The 27,060-nt window shown below is 64.3% G+C and overlaps 1 protein-coding gene across 2 annotated transcripts; it reads left to right on the forward strand.

Moving 5' to 3' along the window:
• Positions 1 to 788: 788 nt before the first annotated feature.
• On the forward strand, positions 789 to 26,969 carry FBXO10 (F-box protein 10). 2 transcript variants are annotated; one of them, XM_075931238.2, is made up of 11 exons: positions 789 to 952; positions 6,479 to 7,069; positions 10,052 to 10,780; positions 12,791 to 12,940; positions 14,116 to 14,252; positions 19,156 to 19,226; positions 20,370 to 20,522; positions 21,700 to 21,975; positions 23,091 to 23,401; positions 23,829 to 24,010; positions 25,250 to 26,969. In XM_075931238.2, exons 1-11 carry the CDS (start codon positions 851 to 853, stop codon positions 25,425 to 25,427), a joined length of 2,880 nt encoding a protein of 959 aa, XP_075787353.2. In that variant the 5' UTR covers positions 789 to 850; the 3' UTR covers positions 25,428 to 26,969. The 2 variants fall into 2 exon arrangements, with proteins under 2 accessions (XP_075787353.2, XP_075787355.2); XM_075931240.2 differs by having other exon boundaries at positions 10,052 to 10,132.
• The last annotated feature ends 91 nt before the right edge of the window (positions 26,970 to 27,060 follow it).

Genomic DNA, 27,060 nt, shown 5'->3' on the forward strand with positions numbered 1-27,060 from the left:
GGGGGGTTCCTCACAGCTCTGCTCTGGGACTCCTTTGGGGCAGGGCTCTGCTCTGTGCTATGCAGGGGGTCTGAGATGATCACAACGGGCCCTTCTGGGCAAAATAATCCCGGCAGAGTTCTACCTACCTGTCTTCTTCTGCAACACCCGTCCCCTGGGGCAGCGTGGTGGGGCACAGACCGTGGGGCAGCGTGGTGGGGCACAGACCGTGGGGCAGCGTGGTGGGGCACAGACCGTGGGGCACAGACCGTGGGGCAGCGTGGTGGGGCACAGACCGTGGGGCAGCGTGGTGGGGCACAGACTGTGGGGCACAGACCGTGGGGCAGCGTGGTGGGGCACAGACCGTGGGGCAGCGTGGTGGGGCACAGACCGTGGGGCACAGACCGTGGGGCAGCGTGGTGGGGCACAGACCGTGGGGCAGCGTGGTGGGGCACAGACCGTGGGGCACAGACCGTGGGGCAGCGTGGTGGGGCACAGACCGGCACTGGCCCAGCATGCGGGCGCTGGCGAGACTCCACTGCCCCAGCTGATCAGCAGGGTGCCCACCTCGGTGAGTTTCTGCTGGTGGTGCACATCGGCCCGCCTGGGCGCACAGAACAGGTAGGTATTCCGCACTGGCGGGGAAAGGCCAGAGGGAACACGGCCCCTGTCCGGCCAGGGACCCCAGATCGGCCCGCGCCCTGGCGGCTAGCCCGGCTGAGCCACGGTGCGTGGAGCGGGGCGCTGCGGGGAGAGCCGGGCGCTATGCCTGCGGATGGGCCCGGCGCTGGGCGGCTCTCGCTGCCCGGCGGGGCGGGGCGCGGAGGCCCGGCTCGCTCGGCTCCCGGCGTGCCCTGCCCACACGCATGTGATGCGGCGCCGCCAGCCCCGCGCCCGGCCGGGAGCCTCCCCGCGCCCCGCTCGCCCCCGCGCCCCGCTGCCGGGATGCGGCGGCCCCGCGGCGAGATCTGAGGTAGGGGCCGGGCTGCGAACTTGCGCGGGGCCAGGCGGTGCAAGAGTGGGGAGCTCACGGGGCAGGGGTGCACGGGGCGGGAAGTTCATGGGGCGGGGGTGTGCATGGGGCAGCGGGAGGGTGGGGGGAAGGGGTGCACGGGGCGGGAAGTTCATGGGGCGGGGATGTGCATGGGGCAGCGGGAGGGTGGGGGGAAGGGGTGCACGGGGCGGGAAGTTCATGGGGCGGGGGTGTGCATGGGGCAGCGGGAGGGTGGGGCAGGGGTGCATGGGGCGGGAAGTTCACAGGGCAGGTGTATGTGGGGCAGCGGGAGAGTGGGGGTGCCCGGGGCGGGGATGTGCATGGGGCAGTGGCCGGGTGGGGAGCAGGGGTGCATGGGGCAGGAAGTTCACAGGGCAGGTGCATGTGGGGCAGCGGGAGAGTGGGGGTGCCCGGGGCGGGGATGTGCATGGGGCAGTGGCAGGGTGGGGAGCAGGGGTGCATGGGGCGGGAAGTTCATGGGGCGGGGGTGTGCATGGGGCAGCGGGAGGGTGGGGGGAAGGGGTGCACGGGGTGGGAAGTTCATGGGGCGGGGGTGTGCATGGGGCAGCGGGAGGGTGGGGGGAAGGGGTGCACGGGGCGGGAAGTTCATGGGGCGGGGGTGTGCATGGGGCAGCGGGAGGGTGGGGGGAAGGGGTGCACGGGGCGGGAAGTTCACAGGGCAGGTGTATGTGGGGCAGCGGGAGAGTGGGGGTGCCCGGGGCGGGGATGTGCATGGGGCAGTGGCAGGGTGGGGAGCAGGGGTGCATGGGGCAGGAAGACAGGTGCATGTGGGGCAGCGGCAGGGTGGGGAGCAGGGGTGCATGGGGCGGGAAGTTCATGGGGCGGGGGTGTGCATGGGGCAGCGGGGGGGAAGGGGTGCATGGGGCGGGAAGTTCACAGGGCAGGTGTATGTGGGGCAGCGGGAGAGTGGGGGTGCACGGGGCAGCGGGGTATAGTTAAGTGGTGGGGTGCCATTGGGGTTCGTGTCCTGCGCGAATGCCCCCCTGCTGGCTCATTGCTGGGGGGTGCGGCTGTGCTGCCTGTTTTTTGACCACCACACTTGGCGGGGGAGCAACGACTTGGCGTTTCGGGGGCCAGGGAGGCGGGCAGGCTGCAGCCAGGGACACTGCGCTCCTGGCCGGTGCCGAAGGGAGCTGGGTGCTGCCCCAGCGCGGGGAGCGGTTCGGTTCTGTAAGAGGGGCGGGGTGGCTGGGGCGCCGCAGCCGCCCTCTGAGAAGCCACCGGGGCCTGCACACAGCCACCTTGGGGTGCAGCTCGAAAGGCACCCGGCCCCTCTCCGCCCGCACCTGCGGTTTCAGGGCAGCGTTCGCGCCGGGGGGCGCCAGGGCTTTGCCCAGAGGCAGTAAGACCGACCCTGCTCCCGGCGTCCGGCTGCAGGAACGGGGGGCAGGGTGTGCTGTGGCTCCAGCGCCGGGCGTGTGCCCCTCACCCGGGGTGCGAGCAGTGTTTCCCCTTAGCAGCCAGGCGCTGTTCCTGCGGGGTGACCCAGGGAGGGGCTCCTGCCCGCGCGCCGCTGGCTCGGGTCCCCGGTACGAGTGCGGGACCCCACAAGGGACCAGTCTGCATCTGCGTAGCCAGAGTCTGTCACCCATCCCTTCGTGGCCGGCTGCTCTCCAGAGGGCACCCCCTCCCCGAGAGACCCTCTGCTGAGGCCCCTGCCCCGTCCGGGGACTATACCCGAGGCCTTGGCCGCCCCAGCTCGGCTCGTTCGCAGAACGCCTGCCTTCCGCCCTCCGGCCCTGACCCAGGGGCTGTTCCCAGGAAAGTCGGTGCCCTCCCATAGCTATGGGCGTCCCCACACTGCTGCAGGACGCGCTGCAGACTCATCCAGCCCCCTGCGAGGCTCCGTTTCCATTGGTGCCCTGCTGCTTGGCACTCTGCTGCTGGTCTCTATGGAGCCGCTCCCCTCGGGCGCGCGCTGGCAGGGCTGCCGGGCTGGTCCTGAGAGGCCCCGCTGCTTGGCTGCCTCGCACAGAGCCTGGGAACGGGCGGGGGAGCTGTGCCGAGCCTGGTGCCAGCGCCCCGGGACGCGGCTCGGCTGGGTGAGGGAGGCCGGGCAGGCGCGGTGGGTCTGATCTCTGGGCTGCGGGCGGGAGCGCGTCTCCTCCGCACAGGCCTGCTCAGCGGCGAGTCCAGGGAAGAGGCTTCAGTTGCCCTGGGGGTTGCTTTAGGCTGGAAGCGCCAGGGAGCCGGCCTCCGCTCAGCCCCGCAGCTCTCTGGGCGCCTCGGGGTAGGGGCTGTTCGGAGGCCTGCTCTGCTCCCGGCAGGGCTCAGGGCTGGCTCTCGTGCTGTGCAGGCCAGCGGGGGTTGCCATTCTCCCCTCTGTCTGGCGTGGCCAGGGCTCTGTCGGGGTCTCTCCCTCCCGCCCTGGGCGTCCCACCGGCCGCGGGTTCCCCGGAGGTTTGCTGTGCTTGGGGCAGCAGTGGGGCGCCGAAAAGGCCCTTGCATCACGCCGCGAGTCCCTGCAATGAGACCTCTCGGGCGTCAGGCGACCTCAGTGTGTCCGAAACTCGGGGCCGATTCACTAGCTTTGCTGAGCAGCCCCAGGGCTGAGCGCCTTGGGGATGGGACGGTGCGGGTCTGGACACTGGGCGTTTTTGCTGGCGTGAGTGTGGCGCTGTAGGAGGCGGGGAGTAGAGCGAGACCCTTCCCCGAAACCTTCGCGGTGCTTCTCTAAGTAGGAGCCCTGCTCTGCTCTGCTCTCGGGCCCCGCGGAGCAGTCCTGACCCCTCTAGCCCCGGGCAAGCCTTCCCTCGCCGGCCAGGGGCAGGCCCGCCCCAAGACGCCATCCACGAAAGGCAATGGCAAAGCACCCCGCCAGCGCTCAGCCGAGCCCGCAAGGCCCGGTGAGGTGCGCCCAGCTATCCCGGGCCCGTGGGCAGCTGGCACCCCCGAGCTTGGGCCTGGGTGTGGCCGTGACCAGGAGCAGCGGAGCGGGTCTGTGGCGAGAGCCGGGTGGCCGCCATTGCGCGGTGGGAGGAGACTGGAGCCTTGCGTGGGGGCTGAGGCCTGGTTCCCCCAAACGGCTCCCAGCCCCAGGGCTGGCGGGTGCGGGCCAGTGAGCCTCCTGCCGCGAATCGACAGAGCCGCGAACAGGAAAATGACCTTCAGCAGCCCCCTCCACCTGCATGTGTTGTGAGGAAACCGAGCGGTGAAGCCGCCTCGCGGACCCCTGCCTGGTGCGCGTCTCCTCGGAGAGCTGGGGGCCGGAAGGGACCGCCCGCGGCGGGGAGCTGCGAGAGGCGAGGTCGGCCCTTTGCCAGGCATGCAGCAGGGGCTAGATTCCGTTTGGCTCCCAGGACGCCGGCTGTTTAAAAATCACGTGTCGGTGCGACTGCTCTCCTGTTGATTTGCCTGCCCGGGGTGTCTTGTGCGACGGTCGCATAAAGAGAGCAAAGGGGGGTTGCAAAGTCCTGTGGCTTCCACAGTGTCTCCTCTACAGTCGGTGTCGGCAGATGGGACACTGGGCCCGATGGACCTTTTCTTAGAATTGCTCCGCACCAGGCTGTATCTAACCCCCGATCCAGACAGACAGGGCACAACCCGAGGAGGCAGGAGGTCTGATTTGGCCACTGTCGCTGCATTCTCTGGGCTGTGGGGAAAGGACTGTCACTCTAGTGGGTTGTAGCTGAGGAACGGCGCGCCCAGACGGATACATTTCCCGTGGAAAGCCCTGGGTACAACACCCCGCCTCGCCGGCTGTACCTCTGATAGCTGTCCTAGGACAGCCGTGGTCGAGAGTCGGGGAGACGAGAGGCTGAGCATTCCAGGGCTGCGTTGCCTTCCGTCGTACGGGAGGGCCCCGGAGACGTCTTCCCGGGCAACCCGCTGGGACCAGACTTGAGCAACACCTGCTGCGTGTAAACAAGCGAGTGCTGGCTTCGCCGGGGGTAACTCTTCCGAGGAGACAGCTCCACGCTGTCCGTTGCACGGCGGACGGGTCCAGCACGGTCTGCGAACATTGCAGCCAGTGTCAGCTAGGGAGGGGAATTCGGGGTAACCGTACGCATCGCCCAAACGGGTAGTGCACACTGAGCAGGGGGCTGCCCTGGCCCCTGGGCCCGCCGCAGGTTGCACGCTGGCTCCCTCGGAGCGGAGCCGGCAGCCCCTCCTGGCCAGCCCCCGGGAAGGAGACGTTTCTACGGCAGGGAAGGCTACTGCCTGGGAGGGGAGTCGGCCGGGGCTGGTGGCCCTGCTCCCGGGGAGGCGTGGCGGCAGGCTGTGCCGTGTACAGCGTGCTTACGCCCTCCAGCGCCGAGCTTTCCCGCGGCTCCAGGGTCCCTTGTCCACAGGCGTTTCCCAGCCCCCGGCTCAGCGCCGCTTCGCTTTCCAACACGCCTAGGAGGGCCTGCGGCCCGGGCCTAGCGCAGGAACCAGGAAATAAAAGGCGCCGGGAAGCAGAGCGTGGACAGGGACGGTGCTGGGATTCAGGACGCGGGCAGCCAGTCGAAGGGGAGAGGCCAATGAGGTAGAGCGGAGCACTGCGTACGCGGCGCCGTGGTGTCGGCTCAGAGCCGCCTGGCCGAGGCCCGGGGAGAGCCGAGAGCCCCCTTCTGGGGCTGACGCACGAGCTGGGCTGGAGTTGGGCTCCCGGCCCTGTTCCCGCGTGAGGGCCCTCGGGCCGGCAGGAGCCGGCAAGGCTGTTTCTGCCCCTGCCCGGCGGAAGGTGCCATTTCCCAGCAGGGCGGAGTCATCACAGGGGCAGGCTCAGCCCCCCTGCGTCCCCAAAGGGCTCCCGGGGCCACACCCCCCTTTGCAGGGGCTGCTGTAGAACAGCACGAAACCTGGCGGGTGTGACGGGCTCCCTCTCCCTGGCCCACGCTCCAGGGCCCGTCCGCCGGTCGGTGGCGTTGGGGTGACATCGCCGCGCGGGGCTGTGAGAGGCCGTGGGCCTGGGGTGGCACCGGGTCTCCCCTTGCACTGGTGCACGAGGGGCGGGGCAGGAGGAGGTCCCGCTGCCCACACCAGCCGTGACTCCGCTTCTGCAGGGAGCTAGCGGAGGGAGCCGTCGTGCTGGGCTCCCTGGCTCAGCCGGGCCAGGAGGAAGGCGAGGGCAGCCCAGGCAGGGGGTAGGGACGCGCCATGGCCCGACTGCGGGGCACTGTCCCAGACGGGGGCGCCCTTGCGCTGGGTGGGGCCCTGCACGGGATTGCCCGCCAGCGACCCGCTGGGTTTATTCGAGAAGCTGCACGTCTGCACGTTTCAGTCTGGTGCTGAGTCCTGGGGCTGCGCGCCCCCACGTGTGTGCGGAGACGCGCCATGACGACAGCGATGCACGGTGGCTTTTGCCCGCGAATTCAGGAACTGGCGCCCCAGGCAGGGGCTTGGCACATGCTGCAAGCCGGCGTCTGTGCTCGTAGGCCTGGCCGTCTGGCACGGTGTCACTCGGGCGCTCCTAGACCCCTGCCGGAGGGGTCAGGACAGGGAGAGGCGGGAGGGGGATGCTAAGACCTAAGTCCGCCTGCCTTTGTGTCCCGCCGCCAGGTGACGATGGAGATCAGTGGCCTCCCGGTGGAGCTGTGGCGCCTGATCCTGTCCTACTTGCGTCTGCCCGACCTCGGCCGCTGCAGCCTGGTTTGCAAAGCCTGGTACGAGCTGATCCTGAGCCTGGACAACACCCGCTGGCGCCAGCTGTGCCTGGGCTGCACGGAGTGCAGACACCCCAACTGGCCCAGCCAGCCGGACGTGGAGCCCCGGTCCTGGCGGGAAGCCTTCAAGCAGCACTACGTCGCCTCCCAGACGTGGGCCAAGAGCACCCAGGACTTCGAGGCGGCCCGCTGCCTCCACGCCTTCCGCCGCAGGAAGGACCGCCGCGTGCTCTGCGTGGGGCCGGGCTGCGCGCTCGACACCCTGCGGGCAGCCCTGGCCGCGGCCGGCCCCTACGACCGCATCCTGCTGCTGCCGGGGGTGTACGAGGAGCAGAGCGAGGTCCCCCTCAAGGTGCCGGTGGAGGTGGTGGGCCAGGGGAAGCTGGGGGACGTGGCCCTGCTGGCCAGCATCGATCAGCACTGCCCCACCGCGCGCCTCTGCAACCTGGTCTTCATGCCCGCCTGGTTCAGCCCCGTGGTGTACAAGGTGGGTCCGGGCTCGGGGGGCAGCGGTGAGAATTCTGCCTCTGGCTTGCGGCCCAGGGCCTAACTGGTCGCCAGATGGGGACTCGGGAAAGAATCAGAAAGGTGTGAAAGTCTGATCTCTTACCGCTCCCTGCCTCAGTTTACCTGCCTGTAAACTCCCGCCCTGGAGCTGTGGAACTGTCGTTTCACAAAGAATGTCCTTGCCTAGCGTACGTCATGGCACGGCTTTCAGAGTGCTCCGAGGGAGCGTGCTACAGCAGCGTGAAGAGCAAAAATAGTCAGTGTAAAACATCCCATTTCTACAGCGAGATTTCCTGATCGGTGCTTAGATTTTTGAAACAGGTTAATTTACGTGTCCCCGCTGCCTGCTCCCCGCTGACTTTGTAGCTTTCTCCTGGCTGCTCCATGAAAGTCAGTGCGTTCCCTTGCACCGATCGCTTTACTTTCTGGGTCCTAATCAGCACTCCGCTTGAGCTGCTGGGTAGCAGCCAGCCAGTCCCGTGTCCCCTGGGAGCCATGGAATGGAGCTTAGAGTTTGCAAAAGCTTTTGCAGAATATTTTGCTTCGCCGGAAATTGCCCGGCGAGCGTCCCTCCTGGGCAAGGGGAGCGGCAGCGCGAGGCGTGGGCAGAGCCGACCCCTTGCTGACGTGCGGCAGGGGGTCTCCATTTGTGGCGCTTGGCGCTCTGGTTTGCGAGTGGGCTCCTGTCCCCGGGGCGCGTGCCCGCTGAGGACGTAAACACGGCAGGTGTGCGCTGGCCGGGAGCTCCTCTTCCCAGGCACTGCCGGGGTTTTCTTGAAATCTGTCCCCCCGCGGGGGGTGTTGTGAGGGCCAGGGCAGGACAGCGTGATGCAGTGTCAGTACCTTGCTGGGTGCTGTGCTTGGTGACCAAACCGGTCCTGCCCGTTAAGGAAAGGGATGGGTCAAAGGGAGGGAGTGGTGGGGGAAGGGGCAGTTCCTGGCTGGAGCCATGAAGGAGACAGGCTAAGGAGGGGGCTGGGAGCCCAGGGGCCCAGGCGCCCCATCCCAAGGGGTCGGAGGCATCCTGGCCCTGACTCCTGTAGCCACGTCACGTCTGTGCTGGGCTATATACTGGAGAAGCAATAAACCCCGCCCTGTTTTACCGGCTGGGGGAGCCTGTTCTGGCTGCCCAGGGGGACCCCGACTCGCCGTCAGAGACGGCGCAGCAGCCCGGGTGGGGAGAAGCCAGGCCGCCCCTGCGAGGCGTGTGCAGGTGGCTGCACCCCTGCAGCTCTGCCAGGCTGGTGTGTGCGTCAGCCCCTGAGCCGTGGCCGGGGCAGCTGGAGACACGACAGGCCTCAGCTGAGGCGCAGAGGAAGTTTCCAGCAGGAAAGCAAGTCCCCCGGCCTAACGCTGAGCCGCAGACGTGTGGGAGAGACGGCTGACTTCTTGCCGAGGGCCTGGGACTGGCGTGCGGCAGCGGGCAGGCCCTGGTGTATTCCTAGCTACTCCGGCAGGAGGAGGCTATCGACGCATGCAGCCAGTGGACCCCAGGCTATTGCACTGGCCCCGTTCCCCCCGCCCCGAGCCCACCACCGGCGTCTGCAGGCTGACAGCACGTCAAGCTGCCGCTGGGGCCTCCGGCTCCTGGCACACGGGCGTTGCCCTGTTCACTGCCCACCGCAGCTCGCACGGAGCCCCCCGATTGCTGGGACCTCGCCCGACGTTCATAAATGCCCAGGGTGCTCGACCCTGGCTCTGCCCCGCCCTCACTTCGCCCCTTCCCTAAAGGCCCAGCCCCCCTCCCTGCACCCATCCCCTGCCCTGCTTCTTCCTGCCCAGTTCCGCCCCTGCCCCAGCGCCTCTTACGAAGAGAGGTTAAAGCGACTGGGACTCTTCGGTTCAGAAAAGAGGAGACTGAGGGGGATATGATAGAGGTCTATAAAATCATGAGTGGTGTGGAGAGGGCTGATAAAGAAAAGTTATTTATTAGTTCCCTAAATAGAAGAACTAGAGGACACCAAATGAAATTAATGGGTAGCAGGTTTAAAACTAATAAGCGAAAGTTCTTCTTCACACAGCGTGTAGTCAACCTGTGGAACTCCTTGCCAGAGGAGGCTGTGAAGGCTAGGACTATAATAGAGTTTAAAGAGAAGCTAGATAATTTCATGGAGGTTAGGTCCATAAAAGGGCTATTAGCCAGGGGATAAAATGGAGTCACTGGCCTCTGTTTGTCAGAGGCTGGAGAGGGATGGCAGGAGACAAATCGCTTGATCATTGTCTTCGGTCCACCCTCTCTGGGGCACCTGGTGCTGGCCACTGTGGGCAGACAGGATACTGGGCTGGATGGACCTTTGGTCTGACCCAGTACGGCCGTTCTCGTGTAAACACTGCGCCGCAGCTGCTGAGGGAGGGCGGGAGAGGCGCTGACCGCGGGACCCCTGGCGGGAGAGGGGAGCTGATAGGGGGCTGCTGGTGGGTCCCCAGCACCCATCCTTTCCCCCATGGCTGCTCCAGCCCCAGGGCAGGTGCTCGGGTGCTGGAATACGGCAGCTGGAGTGAGCCGTGCTGCCAGCGTTGGATCGGGGGGGGGGGGGGGGAACGTAAAATGCCTGGACTCCTGGTCTGAAGCCAAGGAGTGTGGGTTCCCACGGGCACCCTGATACACCACGTCCATGTGCTGCTGATGGGGGGTTACGTCCCAGCAGCGTGGGGGCCGGCCCGTCGGGGGGGGGGTTCCCTCCCAGCAGCGTGGGGGGCGGCCCGTCGGGGGGGGGTTCCCTCCCAGCAGCGTGGGGGCGGCCCGTCGGGGGGGGTTCCCTCCCTGCAGCGTGGGGGCGGCCCGTGGGGGGGGGTTCCCTCCCAGCAGCGTGGGGGGCGGCCCGTCGGGGGGGTTCCCTCCCAGCAGCGTGGGGGCGGCCCGTTGGGGGGGGGGGTTCCCTCTCAGCAGGGTGGGGGCCCGGTAGCGCCAGCGCGTCGGTGAGGGCTGTACCTAATTTGTCTCGTGACCGTTCCCCTTCAGACGACCTCCGGCCACGTGCAGTTCGACAACTGCAACTTTGAGAGCGGGCAGCTGCGGATCCACGCGCCGGGCACCTGCCAGGTGAAGTTCTGCACCTTCAGCCAGTCCAGCGTCCACTTGCACAGCGTGGCCCTCGGCCTGCTGGAGAACTGCGAGTTCCTGGGCAGCGAGACCGCCTCGGTCACCGTGGAGGGGCCGCCCACCTCGGAGCGCAACTGGGCCTGCAAGCACCTGGCCGCGCTGGCCCAGGCGTGCCCCCCCGCGCCGAGGACCGGCGGGGACCTGAGCCCGTTGCTCCCTGCCTCCCAGGCTGGGCGGGGGCGGGAGAGCGCAGGCGGCAGCCCTGGCGGCGCTGAGGACGGGGCGGCCGGGGACCTGCAGACGGACTCCAGCGACAGCGAGCCCAGCGCCGGCAGTGAGACCGAGGCAGACGAGCAGGCCGCCTACCGGCTGTCCTACCGGGCCCACGGGCCGAGCCACAGGCGGGCGCAGGCCGAGGGGCTCGCCGCCCTGCAGCGGGAGCTGGCGCTCCGCACGCTGCCGCAGGAGCTGCAGCGGGACAGAGAGGCCCAGGCCCTGGCCAGCTCCCTGCAGGGCTGCCTCATCCGCAAGTGCCTGTTCCGGGACGGGAAGGGCGGGGTCTTTGTCTGCTCGCAGGGCCGCGCCAGGCTGGAAGGGAGCGTCTTCCGGGAGCTGACCTACGCCGTGCGCTGCATCCAGAGCAGCAAGGTGCGCTGCCGGCCGGTAACGCCCCCCGGCCACGCACCGGGCGGGGGCTGACGAAAGCGCTTGGGTCCAGGGTCCAGTCGCTAGAGGCCAAGGGCAGCCGGCTCTGGGCGCGTTCGACTGTGGCTGCAAAGCTCCAGGCTCGCTGGAGACCCCGTAAAGACGTGCGCTCCCAGCCCTGCCGCGGGGTCCGAGGGGCGCCCGTCAGCAGCGCGGGAATGGAGTCTTGCCAGATTGGGTCCTGCTAGTGCAGGCTGACAGGCTGTTCTAGGAGGGGGCTGGGGGGCTGTTCCAGGCGCCCAAGAGCCAACGGGGAGCTGGCTACGGCCGCGCTCGGCTTCGTGGGCGTTCTGGGGGGACGGGCGGCTTCAGTGAATGGAGCCCAGTGGGAGCTGGAGGGCGGGTGCTGCTTGTCTCCAGGCTCTTGCATGCACCAGCCTCGCTAGATCACCTGCTTTTCCCATGATGCACCAGCACTGGCTGCCAAGAGGGGAGACCACGGTGCATCATGGGAGATGTAGTTTAAGTAGGGAGCCCAATCCATAAAGGAGGACGGAAGCATGAGAGCTGTGAACTACAGCTCCCATGCCACAACGCAGCGGCATTTCGGAATTCAGCTATTGTGGCTCTCAGTTCTTTGCCAAAACCGTGAAGCTTTGCGGGGCACGGAGGGGAGGGGCGGGAAGGGGAGGGGCGGGAAGGGGAGGGGGCTGCCAGCCAGCCAGACTCCAAAACGTTTTCCGACTAATCAAAATAGGGTGGTTTCTGTGCACGCATTGTCGTTACTGGGCTCCTGCTGCTGCGTCTGGAACAGGCGCGCGAAGCCCTGGCGTTGCATGCCCTGCAGAAGCATCAGCTGCTCCTTCATGCCGGAGAGTAGCTGGCTGCTTTTTAGGCCAGTATTTGAGGCACACACGGAAACCCGCGCTTTGGACTAATCCAAATCGCTCCCTTGTTGGGTCGGTGCCGGGGAGGAGCAAATCCAAGTGAGACGGGAGGGCTGAGACCTGTACAGAGAGCAGGAAACAAGCCACGAAACGGTGGATTTTGTGGGAGAAGGGGGCCGTCAGCAGCGTTCCGTGTCTGCCGAATTGTGGGCCCTCCCAAACAGCCCTTTGCCCCCCTAGGGAGGGAGGCAGAGCGGAGGCATCTCGCTCCAGCGCTGGTATCGAGTCCGTTCCATTTGCTCTTGTGGGTTGTTTCCGTGGCCTGGCGTCTGAGACCCGTTGGGTCTCTACCGCGCTAGCTTGCTTTGGCTGGGTGGCCTGCTCCCCGTTCGCTGTGCCCCGCCCCGCCAGTGTCTCGGGGAGCCCGTGCGAGGCTGGAATCCGGGGCTGGCGGTTGCGGGAGGGAATCTCTCCGCTTCAGAAGCTGTGCAGTGGAATCCCTGCCCCGCTTGCTGTTAGTGCAGAGCGGCGAGGACGCGAAAAGCGCCTGCCTCTTCTCCCGGCTGTTGGCAGCCGAACGCCGCCTGTCGATGCTGCGTCCGGGCTCGCGCCGCGTACTGCCAGCAGCACCCGCCGGCGGGACCCATGCTGAGTGAGCTCACCGCATTCGTCACCCTCTTACCATCAGCGCTTGGGTGGCCACCAGGAGAGACCCCAGTGCCGCCCAGCTGGCTAGCGGAGCGCCCACTGCCGGCTCTGCTGGGTGGTGCACAGCCACGCATGCCTCGGTGCACGCAGCAAAATTTATTCCACCCATGGACGGGCAAAAGTAGAGGGGCCGTTGGTTCCCATTGCTCTCCTGAGCGGGGGTTGGCGTTCCACTGAGCGCTTGGTCTCCACCCTGGGGCAGCGGGAGTGGGCAGCCTCGCCAGCTCCGCTCCATGTGTAACAGGCTGAGCCCAGCACACGAAGGGGAATTTAATTCCCTCCTGATCCGTTGTTGTTCATGGAAATGGGGCATGTGAAAGCAGCTTGTGGATCGCTTCTCTCTGCTGGTCAGACGGGGTGGCGAGGCAGCCAGGAGGCCGGGCTCCCCTGGCCTGAGCTGCTCCCCCTCCGCCCGCAGGTGGTCATGCTGCAGAATGACATTCACCACTGCAAAGCCTCCGGGGTGTTCCTGCGCCTGGCAGCCGGGGGGCTGATCGCCGCCAACAACATCCACTCCAACGGCGAGGCGGGGGTGGATATCCGCAAGGGAGCCAACCCGCTGATCCTGGTAGGTGCATTCCCTGCCTGGGGCCCGCCGGAGCTGCCCCGAGAGTCGCCTTCAGATCCCAGCCGGGTCGCTTCTCGCCCCCGCTGGCTCTTCGGGGGTGAATCCAGCCCCCCCCGAGCCCGCTCGTTTGGCGCTGGGACGGGGCCGAAGGCAAACGGGCTGTTAAGCTAAATCCCCCAATGCAGGGACAGCTGGTGAAGGCACTCGGGCGGGGGAGAGGGGGACTGGCCACGTGCCCCACCCAGCGCAGGGAAGGGCCAGGAAAACCCCCTTCCACTCCGGGTCCTGTGTCTTCTCGCCCTTGCTCTACCCCCTCCCCTTCCCCACCCAGCCTCGTCCCCCAACCACTGCCACCCAGGGGACGAGTGGGGTCTTGCTGTGAGCTGGGGGCGCCCCTGTCGGGCTCAGTGGGAGCTGTTAGGACGGAGCATTTTTGCATGTCTGTCCCATCCGCCCCTAGTTGTGTGGCTACAGCACGCCAGGGATCAAATGGGCAGGAAGACGCTCCGCCCCAGGCCTATCCAGGATCAGGACCCTTGAGCAGGGTGGGGATAGCTGCAGTGCTGCTATAGCAGCTGGGTACATAGAGGCAGGACTCCAATCATGCCAGGGTTGTAGATCCAGCCTCTGTTAATAGGCAGCAGGTTTAACGTAAATAGGAGCCAGCCCCTTTTCCATCCAATGCACTGTTAACTTGTGGAACTCCTTGCACCAGGGAAGCCAAATGTATAACTGGGCTCAGAAAAGAACAAGAAATGTTCCCAGAGGATCGGTCCATGGAGGGCTGTTAGCCGAAATGGTCAGGGGTGCAACTCCATGCGCTGGGTGTCTGTAGCCTCCCACTGCCAGAAGCAGGGAGAGAGAGATGAGGGTGGATCACTCAGAGATTGCCCTCTGGCGCACCTGGCATTGGCCGCTGTCGACAGAGGATCCTGGCTAGATGGACCTTGGGGCTGACCCAGCCTGGCAGCTGGGAAGTTATTTCAGGGAACACTGAGTCCTTGCAGGGAAATTAGACATGGAGCCAACTTTGGCTGCTGACGGGGGTTCTGCTTTTGGGAGCCCCGCGGCCCATTGGGCACGTCCCGCTGCGTGGCTCCCCCCCCACTGCCACGTCCGAGTGATCTCTCCCGCTTTGCCTCGCCCCTCTCCGCACGTGCCTGGGCGCGACGCAGTGCAATCAGATCCACAGCGGCCTTCGCTCCGGCATCGTCGTCCTGGGCAACGGGAAGGGCGTCATCCGGAGCAACCAGATCTACGGGAACCGAGAAGCCGGCGTTTACATCCTGTACAACGGGAACCCCGTGGTGAGGTAGGTGGGGAGCAGCGACCCTGCTGCCCCGGGTCTGTCTCCCCCGTCGGCTGCCCAGCCCGGCTGCGCCGAGTGTCCCCTCCCGGGGCTGCGCCCGCGTCCCCACAGCCCCGGCAGCTGGCTCATGCTGACCTGGAGGGATCGGGCTGTTCGGAGGCGGCGCCCTGGCCTGGGGCCCCTCACTTCTCTAGCCGGTCGCTTTGTCGTCGGCGCGCCCGGGTCCGGCAGCTTTCCTGTGCATGAGCGCGGTCTGCCTGAGCCCCTTCTGCGGCCGTGGGTCTGACCCCGCCGGCAGGGGGAGCCCACGCTCTTCTCCAGGGTGTCTCCCGGCGGCCTGGTGTGGGGCTGGCTCGTGCTAGGCCCTGCCGGGACCAAACTGGGGCAGAGCCCCCCAAGCGGGTCAGAGCCTCCTGGGCCAGAAAGACCGTCTGTGATCACTAGGTCTGACAGTGTTCGTCTTCAAAAGCCTCTGCCCGTCATCCCCTCTCCTGGCCGGCAGCCAGCCGCGACGCCACAGCTGATGGGCAGTTTCCAATTCCTGCGTCAATGGCTAACGCCTCAGGAGCGCCAGCCTTTCAGACTTGAGGGTGTGAATTGGCCGCTGCCCGAGGCCGGCGCACGGCTCCGCTGGCATGGGGAGCAGCGTGTGCCCCGGGGCAGGGCCCTGCCGCCGGTTCCCTTGGCGTGGGGTGCATAGGGGGCACTGCCCTGGCACGCAGCCCTGCTGAAAGTGACCCGCCTTCCCCAGCACAGCTTCCCTTTCAGCTTGGCCTCGTCCCCCTGTCAGAAGCGTGTCGGTGCTCGGTGCGCGCCCGGGCGGGCGCTGGAGCTGCGCTTTGCAGATGCCATGGGCAGCAGGCGGCAAAGGGCCCTGCCGAGGGGACGTGCCCGCCGCCTCCCCAGGGGACCAGAAATCCCTGAGCTCCCCGAGCCGCCGCCGCCTCTGATCCGAGCACAGAGCTTTGCCCTGCTCCGAACTGGCCCCGCCCAGCTGTGGGGTGCTCGGTTGCTGCCCTCCCCCGGGTGCTTGTGAGCGGTGACCCGAGCTCAGGGCCCTGCTGCGCTAGACCCGGTGCAGAGAAGGGGCCGCCTGGTACCCAGCGTGGGAGGGGTCTGCCCTTTGCAGAGGCCCAGAGAAAGGTAACCTGGCTGGCGTCGCACACGTGGTCGGCAGCTTGCCCTAGTGACCCCTGCGTGCGTTCAGCTCCAGGGGCCGGAGTTTGCAAAGCACGGGGGGCGGGCGGATGGCTGTGTCAGTGTAGCGCTCGGGGGCAGCCCTGTTAGTCTGGGTGTGCAGGAGCAACATGGAGCCCGGTGGCACCTTCGAGACGGACAGATTTATTTGGGCACACGCTTCCGTGGGCCCAAAGCACTTGGGCAGATGCACGTGAGGTTCGAACGCTGCACGTGGCCGAACAGGGGCCCCCTTTCCTGCCTTCGCTCCTTTGTTCGACTTGCACGTCCCTGGGTTTTTGCTGTGTCAGTGGTGGTAACCGTGACTCGCACCCTCCCGCAGCCAACTAAGTCTATTTAAAGCACGTCTGCCCCTGTGGAAATGCAGCTCCCTCTGGGGTGGAATCCAGCTGGAGGGCCCCAAGCACGTGACCGCTCCTGGCGACGCTGCCCAGCGGTGGAGACCAGAATACTCGATGGGATTGTCAGTGCCAGGGCGGTGAGGTAGGCAGCATTGAGCACTCCTGCGAAGGCTCTGTAATGAAGCCCAAATCTGGCACTTCTTATTTCAGTCAAACTCATGCTAACGTCTGTGATGGGCCAGGCCGGGTCTGGGCACAGTTGAGGGCGCCCGCTCAGGGCGAATTGCTCAAACGCAGGGCTCCTTACAGCCCCCAGACTGGAGACCTTCCCAAACTGGCCACAAACCAGCCCCGCAGAGCACTTCAGCTGCCTGCCTGGCCAGCCAGAAGCCTCACGAGCAAAACCCCTCCGACACCCCAGCAATATCTGTGCCCTAAACAGGCCCGGGCCTCGTATGCAGGTGAAGGGTTTTAGAACCCAATCTCACCTACCCTGAACAAGTTGTGTCCAGTTCCAAGAAACCAGCCACAGATCCCTGGTCAATTCACCCTCTGGATCTTACCCACAAACCACGCTGGGCCAATCCTTTAGCATCTAACATCGAAAGGTTTATTACTACCAGAAAGAAAAGCCTGAGAGTGAGGTTGTTAAAGGATAGTACGTTACATGCACCGAATCTCCCAGTTCTCGATGCAGGCTCTAGCAGAGATGTTATAACTGGTGGCTTAAAAGTCCTTGGTGCGCATCCTATGTCCGGATGGGCCCACAGTTCTTCCCGGCTCCTCGATCCCTGCACGGCCGCCTCTGGGATGAAGAGCTGAGCTGAGCACCTAAATGGAATCGGCCACCTGGTCTATTTCTATCCCCTCCTGGCTTCTTCCAAGCTGGAGAGAGTCACATGGCCAGTGGCCAGGGGTGTCTTTGGCCTCCAGAGGCCCATTGTTCCCTGGAGCTTTGCTCATTAGCATGTCCATGGGCAAACATTCGCAGCCCATTGCTCTGCCTCCGACAGAGACTCTTTCAGCATCACCACAGAGTCCATATTTATAACTCCACACAGACATCGTACAGGTATATGAAGCGCAGATACAGGATCCATAGACAATAAGCTTTTGTTTGACACCTCACATGGCCCCCTTTGTACCCACTTCTGGGACAAACACCCCCCCAGGGGCACAGCAGGGACCTGGCTGCTCCCCTAAAATCCAGTAATGTGACAACGTTTCGTTAGCCCCCGTTCTGCGCTGCGCGTGCGTGGAGAGCATTCTCAGGAGCTGCCTGTAAGAAGGCGTAAGCGTGGGACTGAGTCACCGGCCTGTAAAGCACCCGGGCCCAGAGGGGGTCCCGTTTTGCCCAGGGCTACAGCAGGGCGCCACCCGCACAGCAGCAATTTCTGATGCGGCCGGTCTGCGCGGGGATGTGGCTAACGGGTCCAGGGAAGGGCTTGCCGGAGAGCTAGTGACTCACGAAGGAGCTTTCATCTCCCGCGCCACAGCATCGCCGGCGGGTGCCAACGCACGTTCTGCTCAAGAGCTGGCGAGACGGGGGCTGCTGCGAGCGAGGAGGGAAGGGCTACCAGGGCTGGAAGGATTTACACTCGGGTCCCAGCGGGGGGAGAGGTTTTACTGGGCACCCAGGCCTTGCTCTGCGAGCCGTGCTGTTACCCGCACAGATTTCGCTCTCCCTTCCACACTGTAGGGACACCCCTTCACCCAGTTCTGGGGCTCAAGGTGCAGCCCTGTGAATTTACACACCCACCCTCGCCCGATTCCTAGGGCTCAGGGCGGAACTTCCTGCAGGTTTTGCAGGAGCTTTAGCCCCTAAAAGAGCCTCACCCAGTACTATTCTTATTCTCTGTTTGACAGTCCCCAAACAAGCAGAATGCACATGCTAAGCACACAGCGTCATGCTCGCTAGTCCTGGTGCAGGCGACTTCCGCTGGTGGCCAGGCAAGCCCCTGGATCTTAGCTGCTGCATGTCACAGTCATGCAGAGGCAGCTGGGTCTTGGAGGGGAGTTGGGATGATTTGTTCCAATGAGCATTACTTTACATTTCTCAACATTAAATTGCATTTGCCATTTTGTTGCCCAATCACTTAGTTTGGTGAGATCTTTTTGATCTGTCTGCTGTGGTCTTAACTATCTTGAGCAGTTTAGTATCATCTGCAAATTTTGCCACCTCACTGTTTACCCCTTTCTCTAGATCATTTATGAATAAGTTGAATAGGACTGGTCCTAGGACTGGCCATTGGGGGACGCCACTAGTTACCTCTCTCCACTTGGAAAACTGACCATTTATTCCTACCCTTTGTTTCCTGCCTTTTAACCAGTTATCAGTCCACGAAAGTTCCTTCCCTCTTTGTCCCATAACTTACTTTACTTAAGAGCCTTTGGCAAGGGACCTTGTCTAAGGGTTTCTGGAAATCTAAGTGAACTATATCCACTGGATCCCCCTTGTCCACATGTTTATTGACCCCCTCAAAGAACTCTGGCAGCTTAGAGGCATGATTTCCATTTACAGAAACCATGTTGACTTTCCCCCAACAAATTATGTTAAACTTCATGTCTGACAATTTTATTCTTTACTATAGTTTCAACTAATTTGCCTGGTACTGATGTTAGACTTACCGGTCTGTAATTGCCAGGATCACCCCAGAGCCCTTTTAATATATTGGCATCACATTAGCTGTCTTCCAATCATTAGGTATGGAAGCTGATTTAAAGGATAGGTTACAAACCACAGTTAATAGCTCCACAATTTCCCATTTGAGTTCTTTCAGAACTCTTGGGTGAATGCCATCTGGTCCCCGTGACTTGTTACTGTTAGATTTATCAATTTGTTCCAAAACCTCCTCCAATGACACCTCAATCTGGGGCAATTCCTCAGATTTGTCACCTAAAAGGAACAGATCACGTTTGGGAATCTCCCCAACATCTGCAGCCGTGAACACCGAAGCAAAGAATTCATTTAGTTTCTCCGCAAAGACTTTATCATCTTTGAGTGCTCCTTTGGCATCTTGATCATCCAAGGGCCCCACCGGTTGTTTAGCCAGTTTCCTGCTTCTGATGTACGTAAAAACATTTTGCTATTACTTTCTGAGCTGTTCTTCAAACTCCTTTTTGGTTTTTCTTCTTCTATTTTTACACTTAATTTGACAGAGTTTATGCTCCTTTCTATTTTCCTCACTAGGATTTGACTTCCGCTTTTAAAAGATATCTTTTTATCTCTCTCTATTTGTTAGTCTCTAGGGTGCCACAGAACTTCCTGTTGTTCAAAAAGTCTAAATTAGGACAAATTGATGTCTGATTAACATAATACAAAGAGCAACAACTTAGGTCACTAACTGTTTCCTTTCTTTCTACTCTAGTGGGAACCATATATTCCAGGGCCTAGCCGCCGGGGTGGCAGTGAACGAGAATGGAAGAGGCCAGATAATAGGTATATAATTTCCAAGCAGCTTTGGTATATATGACGGGCGGTGTTTTCTAGTGGGCATCTGGCTTCGCAGTCAGACCTAGATGCATCTTCGTTAGATTGTCGGTCCCTATGTCCCTATAAGCGAGGGGACAGGCAAAGCTTTTCTGGACTGTCCCGCAGGAATCTTTGCTCTTTCCTTGGCACTGTTGGTGTGTAGAGGTGGGCGAGGGAATCGGCGTGAGTCATGAACGTTATTCTACTGCAGCAGCATCTGGGAGTGGCTGCTCTCAGCAGTGGTTCTGCAGGTAGATGGGTGAAGGAGGCGGGCTCATTATGTGGAGAGGTGGATCTAGATGGCTGATTCACTGCCGCCCTCCGTTGGCAGAAACAGACGGTAGCCAGGACCTGCAGTTCATGACACGTCATTGAATCTGGTCCGCTCTTGCATGGGGCAGGGTGCCCTGTTTTCCACCATACAAAGTAAATGCAGAGCCGCTAACAGAGATCGCGAAGACTGGATGTCCCTGAAAGAGCTGGCTTGCCCCCGGCAGGGCAGGGGAAATGCTCGTTAGACCGTAGAGGGCGGCAGGAGCGCGGCCCACACCAAAATGAAGGTGTTTGTTTCAAAAGGCAGAAGTCTTTTTCAAGAGCAATCATCGGCGGCTGCTGTAAGCATTGGCCCTGTTTCCAGCCATTGTTCTTGCTGCTCCTTTCCCTGCGCGGCTGCTGTACTGAGCTGGGGTCAGGGCCCCCCGTGAGTGTGCGTAGCGCTTCTCCAGCGCCGTCCTGTGACCCCCCCATACCTTATCCGAGAGCAGATTCAGGCAGGTGTCTGTGGAGCCCTGCGGATCCGCGGCGCTCGCTCATCTCCACGGGCCCCGCGCCCACGGCTCGGTTTTGCGGATACTGAATTTCGTATCCGCACAGGACTCTAGCTAGATGGGTTCATTTGCCAACACAACGAAGCGAAATCGGCTACGTGAGTGGTGGGCGAAATCCTGGCTCTGTTACAGTCATTGTGCTGTGGACGTCCTGGGGCCGGGCTAGAATTCACTGCCCCAGTTACAAACCGGCACTTTGCTTTTCACCTTCTCGGTTGTGCGGCCGAACAGCCTCTCTTCCGCAGTGGGGCGCTCTGGTCATTGCTCTTCTGCTCCGTGCTAGAAAACGTCATTCGTGAAAATCAGTGGGGAGGGGCGGACATCCGGCGCGGGGGGGACCCCGTCCTCAGAAGCAACCTCATCTGCTGCGGCTACTCGGACGGCGTGGTGGTCGGAGAACGAGGCAAGGGGCTGATCGAAGGAAACACCATTTACGGTAAGAAGCCCAAAATACGGACAATCCCGTGGGCGCCTGCCCTCGGCTCTCCGCCGGCTGCTGTGCTGTGCCCCCTTTGCTTAGGGGCGGCTCCTGTGCTGCGCTAGGTCAGATTCCACGCTGAGCAAGGGTGGGCAGGAAGGCCCTTGCGGCTCCCTGATCCTCTGGCCCAACACAGGCTTGTGCCAACCGGCGGTGCGCCTGGGGACCACGCCCTAGCTGGGGCTGGCCGCTCCTCCTCCCTGTGCGGCAGGGAGCCGGCGGTGTGTGCACTGCTCTGCCTAGCCCACGGGACCCGCGCTGGGGGCCTTGCAGCCAGTCCCTGCTGCGTCCCTCGTGCCCACTCCCCGAAGAGTAACACAGTCCCAGGGACCCTGAATTGACCGGAGACACCGCCATGCAGGTCTGCCAAGGACACTGCAGGTCCGCCACAGCCGGCCGTTCTCCTCCCAGCTCCCTTGGCCGCGTGTGTGACTGCGTCTCTCGGCTGCCGCAGCTCTGCTCGAGAGGCTCCTCAGCGTTGGCCAGGGGAGCTGGGGTCTGGCATAAGCCACCTACATACCCGGAGGGGGGATTTATTTTGCAGCCGGAAACAAAGGCAACCAGCCCCTGGAACAAAGCGCCGTGGGAGACAGCTGGGTGTGCGCTGACTTGTGGGGCTGGGCAGAGCAGAGTGGGGGCAAAGCAGGCGAGAGTGAGGGACAGGCACTCGTGGTAGCGATGGACGTGACGCGTCGGCGTAGGCTCCCGGAGCGCACGAAGGGCTGAGTTGTAAACCGCACCCTAGCGATGGCCGAAGGGGTGGCTGTCACTGGTGGCGTGTCACCGCTGCCTCGCAGCCCCGTGAGTCGCAAGGGGGACTGAACAGCCTGTCAGGGCGCAGGCCGCGTTCTGTTCCTGCCACGCGGACGTGGTCTCGTTTCCGGCAGGACCATTGTAACGGGGCTGTTCCGCTCGGTCCCAGTGACAGGAGAGGGAGAGGGGATGCGCCAAGTCGCGTCCTGCGAGAAGCAGGAACGTGTCTCCTCGCGTCTTGCCGGGGGCCGTGTTCTGGTGGAAGCTGCTTGGTGAACCCGGCGCCAGGTTGGGACGCGCTCGGTGGCGTCAAAGCCGCGCTGTGCACGGAGAGCGTGCGCGCAGGGCCACGCCGGCAGGCCTCACTCTCTGCCTGCTGCAGGGAACAAAGGCTGTGGCGTGTGGATAATGGCTTCCAGCCTCCCTCATGTCACCAACAACCGCATCGGCCACAACAGCATCTACGGCGTGGCGGTGTTCTGCCGCAAGGACGAGGCCGACGACTACCCCGCCGGCCAGGGCGGCCACGAGAGCTTCGGCGAGGAGGGAGAGGCGGCCGCCTGGGAGAGCGACTTGGAGAGCGAGGACGAGCGCTTCGCCTCCCGGCGGCCCCTCAGTGTGGCGCTGGTGGAGTCCAACAGCATCAGTCACAATGGCGGTAAGTGCGGCCCCCCCGCGGCTAGGGCCTGCCCACACCCGCTGGCCAGGGCCCTGGGGCCGACCGCAGGGGAGTGGTGCCTAGTGGGGGCAGCGCCGTGCAGAGGGACAAACTCCAGCTCTAGACCAGGGACTGGATTCTGTCCAAAGCTGCAGCCAACTGCTAGTGGCTACAGAACGGGTGGAAACAGCCACTCCAGGATCCCATCCCGACGTACCCCGGGGAACCATGCGGCACCAGGCCCTGGGAGCAGAGGACGGCAGGGCGGGCATGGCTGGAGCGCATTGTCCTCTGGCTGTCGGAGCCCCGCAGTCTCCAGAGGGCCAGGGACAAGGTGGGGCGGCTTGGAGCAGCCTTGGGGTTGCTCTGGGTTGTCACACCAGAGAGGGCGCCGCAAGGGAACGGAAAGCCACTTTCTGGGCCCGGCCCACCAGCAGCAGGTGCTCGGGGAGTTCGGAGGCTGCAGGGCCTCTGCGTTCATCCCTTTGGAAGGGAGACGAAGAACTTTCCCTTGGGGAGCAGCATTACGGCGCTCCAAAGGGGGACGCCCTGGGAAGGGGGTGGGAGAAGAACAGAAGACCAGGAAGAGAAGGGAAGCCGCAGCAGGGGCATGCAAAACCCCTCTCCCTGGGGGCCCGAATGAAAGGGCCCGCCTGAGTCAGGAAGCCGGAGACGCCGCTGACTTAGCGAGCACGTGGGCAGCGTCTGTGTTCCCCTGAGCACTTGGCACCTCCCCGCTACCAGTCCTGTGGCCCGTGTGGTGCAGCGCCCGGCCCCTCCCACCGCCGAGCCCCCTGTGTCGCTGCCGACACCCGGGCGCGTCTCACCGGAGCCTAGAGCTTGTGAATTAGTCTGGCCTTGGGTTGTCACCCCCCGGCCAGGCCCAGAGTCACTCCCAGCCCCCGGTCACTCCCAGCCGGGGCTCGCCGCTGGATGGTGCAGACTCGGGCTGCAGCTCCAGGCCAGGTTCTGTCGGCCTCTGGGGGGCACTGAGATCCAGCGCTGGGGGGGCAGGGTGGCCAAGCGCGGGCGGGCGGCAGGTGGATTTCTCTGGCCACCGGGCAGGTCCCCTCGTCTCCTCCGCCCCGAGTTCCCTGACGGAGCCTCGTCCGCAGCCGCCGGCCTGTACGTCAAGAGCAGCGAGGCCCTGAACGTCATCGGCAACGCCATCCACGCCAACCGCGAGGCCGGGGTGGCCGTGCTGCAGAGCGGCCAGCTCACGCGCATCGCCAACAACAGCATCTCCTGCAACAGCCGGGGCGGGGTGCTGGTGGAGAGCGCGGCCCGGGTGGAGCTGCGGGGCAACGGCATCTACGACAACCGCAGCCACGGCATCGCCTCCAAGGGCGACGGCCTCGTGGTGGAGAACGACATCCTCGGCAACCGCGGGTGCGGCCTGCGCCTGCTACAGGCGGCGGACATGAAGGTGGGTGTCCAGGGTCACGCGGAGCCCGGCGCGCAGCGGGAAGTCCGGGGCTGACTGGCGCTCCTCTGAGCGGCAAACCCTCCACGCCTGCTGGAGCGAATCCAGCCCCCCGGTCCCATGGCTATTGGCTCTCACGGTTACTCACAGCCCCGTCCTTCCAGCCCGACCGGCCTCTCCTGCAGTGTGTAACAGCGAGAGTGAGTAACCATCGGAACAAGCAAACCTCTGGGGGGTCTGGGGGAGGCTGAGCCTCTGGGCCGGGGTCTGCGGGGGGCTGAGCCTCTGGGCCGGGGTCTGCGGGGGGCTGAGCCTCTGGGCCGGGGTCTGGGGGAGGCTGAGCCTCTGGGCCGGGGTCTGCGGGGGGCTGAGCCTCTGGGCCGGGGTCTGCGGGGGGCTGAGCCTCTGTTTCCTGGGACGTCCCCTGCAGGTAACCAAGAACCGGATCCAGTCCTTTGGGGACTATGGGATTGCGATGCTCGACCAAAGCAAAGGCCTGGTGCAGGACAACCTGATTTTCCAGGGGCGGTCCCAGAAGACCATCCTGCAGCAGGTGTCGACTGCAGAAGACTGCGTCGTGCAGAACAACCAGCTCCTCACTGCCAAGAGCAGGTAGGGCCGGCGCTGCCCTTGGTCTGGAGCAGCCCGGCTCCACTGCCCACCCCCTCCCGGGGCCGCCCCTCGGCCTGGAGCAGCCCAGCTCCACTGCCCCCCCCCCCGGGGCCGCCCCTCGGCCTGGAGCAGCCCGGCTCCATTGCCCCCCCCCCTCCCGGGGCCGCCCCTCGGCCTGGAGCAGCCCGGCTCCACTGCCCACCCCCTCCCGGGGCCGCCCCTCGGCCTGGAGCAGCCCGGCTCCACTGCCCACCCCCTCCCGGGGCCGCCCCTCGGCCTGGAGCAGCCCGGCTCCACTGCCCTCCCCCTCCTGGGGGCCGCCCCTCGGCCTGGAGCAGCCCGGCTCCACTGCCCTCCCCCCTCCTGGGGGCCGTTTGCCCGGGCGCTGCCCAGGCTGAGCAGGGAGCCCTGCAATGGGGCCAGCCTATGGCCGGGAGCATCACTCAGGCTGGGGAAACCTGGCCCCCTGAGGGGAGAAGAGAGACTTGCCGCTCCTGTTCTAATGCCAGCCCCCGAATGCTCCCCCTCCCGTGGGGGCTCCTCACCCCTGCACAGGGCCCGTGGTTCCACCTGGCCCTTGGCAGGAGGCTGGCTGAGACAGGCGCAGGCTGGGTACCTGAGCGCACGCGCCCGTGCCGGGCCTCGGAGAGCCGTCTGTTGCTGGCCATTACAGAAAATCAGCAGCGCTATTCGGCAGCAGGGAAGGCAGGCGGCTCGTGTGGGGGTTTGTGGGCGGTTCCAGGCCTGCAGCCTCAGGCCTGTCCTCTCGTGAGCCCTCACTCACCCGGGCGGCTACTGAGCCCCGACGGCTTTTACTGTACCCCACAGGCCTGTGCTTCCATGCGCCCGGCTAGGCAGGGCTGCCTTGTACCGCCCCCGGCGACTTCCCACTTTCTTTCCCTTGCCTGCCCCGTCCCCGAGCCCTGCGCTGACACGGAGAAGGGGCTGAAACACTGGGAACAAAATCCCACCCAGGCCTTTGGATTTTTCCCTTTTTCTCGGCCAAATTTGGCGTTTCATTGACATTCCAGAGTGAAACACACCGTGTCCTGCTGGGGCCGGAACGAAATGTGGGTGGAGGAGGGGCGAGGGCGTTTCCATCGAGGGGCCCCTTTACTTCTGCCTCTTTGCGTGTTCCTTGTCATGCAAAATGTCGACTCCGATTTTTCAAGCCGGGACTGCGGGCCCCTTCCCAGGAGCTAATGGTTGCTTGCGGGGGCGGGTGTTGTGTTTCTCCAGGTGTGACATTGCACGGACTCTGGAGAACCCTCCGGCCCGGCCTCACCTCGAGGGCTCCGCCCCAGGAAGCGCCCTGGCCACAAACGCGCAGAAAGGCCCCACCGTGTCGACCAGGATCGCTGCACGGATGGACAGGGACTGCCACAGTGAGGGCAGCATCTTCTGCACTCTCCTTTGACTCCGGGGAGCTGCTTCACCTCTCCCCTCCGCTCGTGCCACGGGCCACACCTGGCTGGGAAGCGCCTCCTGCAAGACCTTTCAGCCAGGGCACCACGCTCTAATCCCCGTGGCTCCCGAGACGTGGCGCGCACACCAGCAGCGGCGGGGGGACGCTGCCCTCTGCGTCTCGCTGCTGCTTTCGTGAGCCATTCAACCAGCGACGCCTTGGACAGAGCACGAGGGTGCCCGCATCCGGCCGTGGCCCAGCCCGCGCTCTCGGGGGAACTTGGAGTGAATGTGACCTTCCCGCCCAGAGCTGAGGAGGAAAGTCCTGGGGGCAGAACGGAAGGAGCGCGGCCGTGGCAGGAAGCCGCAGACGGGCAGAGCGGGATGCTACCGGACCCCCAAGGACTTGTGCCAGGAGCGGGGCAGGGGAGGGGAACTCAACTGTGCGGGCAGGTGCGAGGTCCCCGCATGCGGCACCATGCGGCGACCTGGCCCAAGGAAGCGGGATCACGCCAGGCCTCTTCCTGCTGCTGAAGGGGAGTGAGAAATACGCAAAGGGCTCTTCTGTGCCAGGCCATGGGCTCCCGGGGCCGGCCTCTGCGATGGCCCAGCCGTGCTCCGGAGGGAACGCCCCAGCAGGGCCTGCCTCCGAGGCTGGGACGGCGACGCTTCTCCTGCCTCTGCAGGGTGTTGGAATTGCAGGGCAAAGGGGAGGCGCCGCCGTTCTCGCTCCGGACAGGGCCTCGGGTGGCTCTGGATCTGTTCGTGTTAAGCAGGTTCTGCGCCGGAGCCGGGTCGTCAGTCGGCGTCACATGCTCCGTGGGCTCCGCCTGGCCCGCGTCCCCGGTGCAGCTCCGGTGCAGGCCCGTGGGCTCCTGGCAAGTGAACGGAGCGATGCTGGTTCCCATCCGTCAGCGTCCGGCCCCGGGCTTTTTATTCTCGCGTTTTTAAAAGAAAAGCAGGTTGTTTTCTGTGGGAACTTTTGTAATTACACCCTTTCCAGTAAAATGCTCTATTTTAAGGTTGGGTAAAAAAAAACAAAACCTGCTTTATTTTGCAAGTAGGAGGCAGCCACCAGAAAGTACAGGCTGTGCCTGGTGCCCCCCAGGCAGGAGCGGATAAAGGCCCAAAATGTGCCTAGTGATTTTGGGTGCCCTGCCAGCCTCTGTTCTGTGACAGTCACATCCCCTGCCCCACGGTGGTACTGTCGCCGCAGCACCAGCCCAAGCAGCATTCTCAGGGTGGCTAATTAACCCCCCCCCCCAATTAGATTTCCCACAGCACAGCCCGTCAGGCCAAACCTCGGCCGGGCTCAGCCCGTCATGCTGTGGGGCCAGTTGCAGGCCTGAGGGGCTGCTGCCAGCGCTCGCCCCATGGCCCAGGAAAAGGCCGCGTGGTATCCTGAGTGCACCTGGCTGCAGCACCCTCACTGCACGAGCCCCCCTGGATTTCTGCCCCCGGAAGTTTTCACTTTCTGGGCTCCTGCCCTCGATCCAGCCGAGGCCTGGCTTGCAGCAGCCCCAGCAGTGACCTGCACCGGGACGGCAGCCCCAGGCAGGGGAACCGGGGCACCAGGCCCCGCCCAGAGCTTGGGAACCGCTGCCATAGGGCACCCCGGCCCATCCCCCTTCTTCCCCAGCCCCCAT

The sequence above is a fragment of the Pelodiscus sinensis genome, chromosome 6 (assembly GCF_052426305.1).
Source record: "Pelodiscus sinensis isolate ZL-2025 chromosome 6, ASM5242630v1, whole genome shotgun sequence".
NCBI lineage: Eukaryota > Metazoa > Chordata > Testudines > Trionychidae > Pelodiscus > Pelodiscus sinensis.